Source organism: Suillus subalutaceus (assembly GCF_016647625.1).
Source record: "Suillus subalutaceus strain FC151 chromosome Unknown DFJ58scaffold_77, whole genome shotgun sequence".
Classification (NCBI taxonomy): domain Eukaryota; kingdom Fungi; phylum Basidiomycota; class Agaricomycetes; order Boletales; family Suillaceae; genus Suillus; species Suillus subalutaceus.
The window spans coordinates 1-6,884 of NW_024540326.1; the positions used below are offsets into that span (position 1 = coordinate 1).

Below are 6,884 nucleotides of genomic sequence, written 5' to 3' on the forward strand. Positions count from 1 at the left end.
CATCTATGGCAGTCATTACATCAGTAAAATACCACGGTTCTTAATTTAACTTATTACGAACTTATTTTACTTGGTTTGGCGCCCAAGTGCGTCAAGATGTTTAAGGCTTCGATTTGACTTGGATGGCAACTTAAGTGTCTTACCATCAAGCCGACAAAGACGCTCAGACAATTAAAGTATTTTAAGACAAATTTTGAACTTAAGCATTGCAAGAAAAATGAATATTAAGATGCCAGCTCGAAAGCATGGTGATTGATGAACCGATTTACGTAGAATCCTCGATATACATCCAGAGAATCGTAGAATCGAAGGCCGCGTGGTACGAGCTGAGTACCGAATATTGGGAGTAAGTGAGCACCGCGAATGATACTGTCGATATGGATGATGGACAAATCGCGAGAGCCGTCTTCATTGAAAGACGGTGCCACCATCCACATTCCTGTGAGCTCGTCTCGTTCCTCGGCGATGCGATGGAACCATTGAACGAGGGCACATGGGTATGTGCGACTGTTAGTAAAAGTAAAAGAGAAAAACAGAATATTCGAATGACATCCATGCTCAACATTCCATCATGCCTATTGTCCGTGTTGACGAAGGCGCAGTCAAAGCGAGCTGGTCCCTTGCGCCACGAAGGCACAACGCGAATGTGCTCACGGCGCATACCAGTGATTCCACTCGGATCACTGGGTGCGATAAATGTTGCAGCGGCTGAATGAAATATCTTGATTGGTCCCGTGTAGGATGGACAGTCGCGAAGGGGGACATCGGCAGAAGAATGGTGGTTGTCTGCGTGTATTTGGTCGTACAGGAAGAGGCGAATGAGGGTCGGGAACGATGGGATGTCGAGTTCGTCTGCAAGATCAGCAACGGTACGGGCGCGTTTTCGTTCTGAACGGTGTGTTAAGAACGAAGGTCACAGTGAGTAGAGGGTTGGATATGCACGAAAGGTCCGTGCTAATTGCACATCAGCAATGACATCCACGTCATCTACAACACCCTGATCCTCAACATCGTCAAAGTCGTCACTCTCGATAGCAAAGGGGTTGCTTCCTGCATGTGCTGGGGTTTGGTTGACCTCTGGGTCTCCATCATTGTTGTCGATATATGAGGGATTCTCAACTAGAAATTCAGTGAGTAAAATTCAATTAAAATAAAACAGACCACATACCAAATGAATTGTAGTAGCTGAAGGCACAAGACCCTTTGAGCATGCCTGCGTGTTGTGAAATCAACTCTTGCTGCAGCGACTTTGTCCAGGCGCTGATTGGTAAGGAGCATCTGGCTGAGCGCATTGTACTTGCTTGAACGTCGCCATGGTTGCTTTACCGCCTTGATATGTTTTGATTCCGTGATTGATGAGCAGAGGGCTGTTCGGAGCACCGAACATTCGGATGAGAAGCTCATAGTGGATGAGAGAGTGTTGTCAGGGGTAGGGAAATGTCGAAGCGGACGCCAGTAGTCTGGAAAATAGTCCGGTAAGTATGAAAAACGCCCAAGGGCATCTTTCAGCGCTGCGAGAGTGTCGTCCGTCACTACGTTCGTGCGCACGATGTAGCAGAACTTTAGCAAGGCGCGAAATGCCTGAACCATATCATCTGGTACGTGGCCCTCATTGCTGGTAGATAGACCTAGATAACAGCTTGTGTAAATTTTGATAAACGTGAGATAGTGAATGAAAATGTACCTTCATCAAAGCTTGGAGTCGTCACCTGTCCATTGTGAGAATCCACAGGCCTTGTGGAAAGCGTCGTAGGCCAGGGAAGGGGCGCGCGGAAGCAATTCTAGTGTATTGTCAGTAATCACAACAGGCAGCGGCAGATTGAAAATACCTTCGGTCAATATCATCTAAAATCGCCTTGGCGCGTGTTTTGCCGTGCGTGAGTTCAGAGGTATTGACCCCACCCATTCAACAAGGTGGTCCTTGAAGGTTCCTTTGATGAGCTGGTGCAGTATGTCGGGGGCAAGGAGCTCGTGAATGTCAGGCACGAGGAAAGTCAGTTGGTGAAGGGCTATGAAGTGCAACCATTAGTTCAACAATGCACAAATGATATGGGGGGAAAACATACCACTAACTCGCCAATGATACCATACTCATCCCAAAGTATACCAAAATCTATAGAATCCACAAGCGCATCATATGTTCGCGTGACCGAGAAACACCTCCTTCATGCAAGAACTTGAGGGAAATGCAAAGGCATCTGTGAATACAAATGAGACTTTGCATAGTAAAACCAGAGAGAACTAAAAGGGGGGAGGGGGGGGGGAGGGGGGGGGGGGGAACACGGCAGATACATTGAGGACATCGCGTAAAACTTCGAGGAGGATCCCTCTGGGGGTCATGAATGCGGATACGAACAGGCGGTGTCCTGAGGATTGCTGGAGGATCATGAATGCGGATACGAACAGGCGGTGTCCTGAGGATTGCTGGAGGATCATGAATGCGGATACGAACAGGCGGTGTCCCTGATGATCCCTGGGGGTCATGAATGCGGATACGAACAGGGCGGTGTCCTGAGGATTGCTGGGGGGGTCATGAATGCGGATACGAACAGGCGATGTCCTGAGATGAATGCGGATACGAACAGGCGGTGTCCTGAGGATCTCTGGTAGCCACTTACCTTCCACACCAATCTTTGACCATGCACGCCAATACTACCTGCTCTTCGTAGTCTGCAATGTAGGGTCCAAGGCCATATATAATGCGCCAGTAGTGTCCGTCGCCACAACCGTGTGACCTCTGGAGTTGTCATTCCAGGTTTGAGATTGGCGAAGATCCTGGACAACGAGGAGTGAAACAACTGCTTCTTGAATTTGCGGTATCCAAGTTCATCTGTATTTCTTTTTTTTCCGCTGCATACAATGGTGTAAGCTTCAAAGTAGATTAGGAGAGAATTAGGTACTACTCTTAGGGATCGCCAAAATCCAACCAGAGCCAATGCGTTGCGATGCGCCCGCCGGACGTTATTGTGAACGTTCCCAATCGAGAGATATAGAGGGTAGTAGTCGTTTTGACCAGTAGCGACAGACACCGTCGTCTTGTCACTGCCTACAATGATGGGAATGAAAGCCGCACCATGCGTTTATGGGTCCTGTGCGATTTGGTCCTGTACCTGACATCAATATGAGAATATACTAACAGACACAAAATACATACTGCTTGCTGCCAGGCCCAGTCTCCTGACATGAAATCCTTATAGCGGCGTTGCTCATCCTTCTCCTGAAATTCACGGTAGGGCATATAATCAATTCCACCTTTGAAATCTGGATTTGCGAGCATGTTCTTGATGACAGTATGAGGGTCCCGGAAACCAAACCTCGTGCGACTGTTCCATCCAAAGTGGACACTCTCCAGCAGGTTTATCGCCATTGTACTTCAGGGAGAAGCTTTCCCATGCGACATCGCCTAGCGGTGTTGCGTCGATAGTATCGTACAGGTCCTTGTAGTCGGCAAATGGTGGATTGTCGCGATGAACAGTGAGAGTGATTCCCCACAAGTAGAGAATCTTGTTTATATCACCAGCGGACATCTGGTTTTCAGTGTACATGAAATCTGCGCACTCAAATTCCAGTCGGTTGCGATATGGAGTCCAGTCGTCAGGACTTTTTGCTGTGTATGGTGGAGGAGGAGTGCCAGGGTCAACAAAGTTGCCATTCTCGTCACAAATACGACCTGTGGGTATAGGTTTTAATCAGAGACAAGCTGGCACCGCAGCACAACTATTGACTTACCAGTCAGCATCTCGTGATAATCACGAATAAGTCCATGCTTCGACTCCCAGAGCTCATTGTTGGTGCGTCTGGGAGCTTCTTCATCTTCAATTTCTTCAACAGAGGCGTGTTGTGTGCATTGCGATTAGGATGGGTAAACGAGTGGCTATGGGCCGAGCTTTGATGAAGTTTCAGCCCAGAGGAATTTTTCAACCAGCGTTTGCAGCCTGGGTAGGGATACTGGATGCGGCGGGCGCTAAACGCTCATCGTTTGAGCTGCGCATGAGGGATCTCGTCTGGCATGATGGATGGGAGGCTAACTGAAAAGTGCAAACCATTAGCAAACACACTAGGGAGAATGTAATGTAATACATACAAAACAGGGTGCGCGACACGTAACTTAGAGTTTCAAAGTCCATAGTGACCGCTCAACCTTACACCAAATTTTCTCCTCCACAAGCCCGACCGTTCAAACAATGGTGCGCCCAAACACTCGTCCTAAAAATGTGAACCAGCATCCTGGTGAGATCCTCCTCCAAAACAAGAGGAAAAGGCGCACTGCTCGTCAAATCCAGGAAGACAACGACCAAGCCGAGCATGAGCGGCAGGAGAAAGAAGCCGCTGATCAACGCACCACCGAGAAGATTGCGTCTATTGAAGACAAGAAGGCATTGAAGGACTTGAAGATCCTTTTGCATGCGCCAAAGCCTCGGCCTCGGGCGTGTCCTGTGTCGAAGTCGAAGGTGAGCCAGCCGAACATTGAGGATGATGAGGAGATTGTAGAAGCAGCTGAGATGGGGGATGTCGAAATGGAGGACGTTGCTGCAGGCGATAATGATGGAGATAAGGACTTTCAACCAAGGTAAGGTTCCAGGAGACTCACCATACACAGAGACTGACTATGTTGTATCCAGTGAGGAGGAGAATGAAGAGGTGCAGCCGAGGAATAAGCGTGTCCAGAAGACAGCATATCGTGAGGCTGTCCATGCTGAGCGAAGTGTTAATAATACAGGCATCAACATGACTCACAATCAGAATTCGAAGGTCGATATATCAGATCAGGCTGATCCAACGGCACGTGGTGACCAGAAAGGCAAGAAAGGAGTGTAAGTCGATTATTGTTTCCATCTGCCATGTTGTTACTCACCGAAACGACTCTTTTTCATCTCGATCACCTCAATCGATTCAGTGCGGATGTCTGCGCCGCCAAGGACGACTATGCGGGGATGGGGAAAACAAAGGACTGGGCTGAGAAACTTGCAACAAGCAAGTTGCTCCGCCCTCAACTTGAAAGCCTTCGCACTGAATCACACAGACGGGTGTCTTCAATCACCACCTCAACTGCTGTTTCAAGGATCTCGAAAGTCACTAGCGCCAGGGCTAATCCCACTGGCAGCCCGCACCCCACAAACAATGTTCAAGGCAATCTCGAAGAACCTACCACAGCGTTTCTGGACGAGGACGATTCACTTGAGCGTGAGGCTGCTTTCAAGGCTACCAAAAAGCCTGGTGCCAGGCATACGACTTCTGCGGTATTTCTTTCATTTTTCATGCATTTGCATCACACTCACTCCCCACTCAGGATATATTGGAAGTCAGTGATAACAGTTTATCACCGCCTCCATTGCGACCAAAGAAACGCTCACCAATAATGGCAAGGACCAAGTCCTTATCCTCCCCCCCTCCTCGTGCCCCTCCTTCTACGCAACCATCCAGAGCCACCGCCAGGTTCATCCCGACTGAGCCCATTACTGACTTGTCAACGGAAATTGACTTTGGCGAGAGTGAGGACACATCACCGCCCCCTGCTCCTGTATCAGCAAAAGGCACCAAACGCCTAACAACTTCAGTAAGCCGGTACTTATTTTGTGATACCCTTCTCATTTTCTCTCCGCTAAACATAGACCGGCGTCAGCATCAATAGCCAGCCCCCCCTTCGAAATGAGCAAAGACAGAGCCGCAGAGCAAGAGTGTCATGTCACGCCGCGATGGCAGTGGCGCCAATCACCAGTACCAGAACGATGACCTTCCTGAAGGACGCCAGGATGGTAATACCTGGCGCTGGGTGTTCATACCAACTGTCGCACACTGGGCTGGTGGAGAAGTTGAGCCTTGGGGTCCTGAAGACGAAGATTTAAGGGACACCATGCAGGAGATCTGGAACTACATATACCGGGGTAAGATTCAGCATGAGATCTCTAGATCTGGTGCCGTTCTAAAAGTGGTAAGTCTAGTTGTTTTTCAGTCATTCAGATGTTAACCAACATTTAGGCCAAACAACGCCTTATGGAATGGCGTGGAGGGTTCGGTATCGCAGCATGCTCCATCCTCACTGCATTTTTTGCGCAGGACGCTGATTTTTTGGATCCTGCGGCTCGCGAGGACTTTTCAAGGGCCATGCTGAAGCATAACCGGTTCATTTTCAGGGATAATTTAGGACTCGTTCCCAAGGTAAGTGGCTATAATAATTACTGTGAAACCATCTAATTATTTGTTCAAAGGACTGGACGGGTATGTGGAGATCCCCCTTCGTACTTCAGACATTCGCATCACACCTCAATTTCACCTTCGGCCGTGTTGAAGTCCCCAACCTTGACACCGAGAGCATTAGTGCGTGGGCTGCATTTGCCCTCGCCGCTACTGCTGTAAGTCATTCGATTTCTACCGTTCATTGTCTAAAAATAATATTTTCAGGTTTATCGTACTCTTCAGCTCATCATTGATGGGAACCTCACCTTCGAAGTCATTCAAGAATCCCGCGGCAAACGCAAAGGTGCGAAGACCGACGGCGGCGATATCTGGACCCCCATCATCACGAAGGGCGAGCAGTTTGCTTTCAGCAAACCTATCTGGGGGCACATGACCGTCAAACTCATGGGCCCCATTGTGGCGCTTTCCGACGATGCCTTCGCGAGCATTGTTGGGGAGGCACAACAGTATGCCAAGCACACGAAAAGCATCGGGAACTCGAGGACTACCACCAGTGAAGCGCCTGACGAGGATGATGTATTTGCTGACCTCTTTGCATTCCGTTGAAGCCGCTCAGCACTGTTTTTTTTTGTCGCTCATTATATCCACGTCCCATGCTCCCCGCCGTCGCCTATTTTATTTTTATTATCTGTCTCTGATCGCATCTTGTTGGCCTTGCATACTTAGAGCTTATTTTGTCTTACTGT

At 48.8% G+C, this 6,884-nt stretch overlaps 1 protein-coding gene across 1 annotated transcript; it reads right to left on the reverse strand.

Annotated features, from left to right (window-relative positions):
* Positions 1–224: 224 nt before the first annotated feature.
* DFJ58DRAFT_716990 (uncharacterized protein) lies at positions 225–4,695 on the reverse strand (the record flags this gene model as incomplete). Its single annotated transcript, XM_041384291.1, has 17 exons — positions 225–507; positions 564–888; positions 943–997; positions 1,076–1,114; positions 1,201–1,615; positions 1,710–1,781; positions 1,830–1,855; positions 1,903–1,968; positions 2,067–2,163; positions 2,580–2,603; positions 2,728–2,830; positions 2,901–2,904; positions 2,928–3,046; positions 3,151–3,280; positions 3,315–3,670; positions 3,774–3,964; positions 4,592–4,695. 17 exons carry the CDS (start codon positions 4,693–4,695, stop codon positions 225–227), a joined length of 2,409 nt encoding a protein of 802 aa, XP_041242238.1.
* Between the last annotated feature and the right edge of the window lie 2,189 nt (positions 4,696–6,884).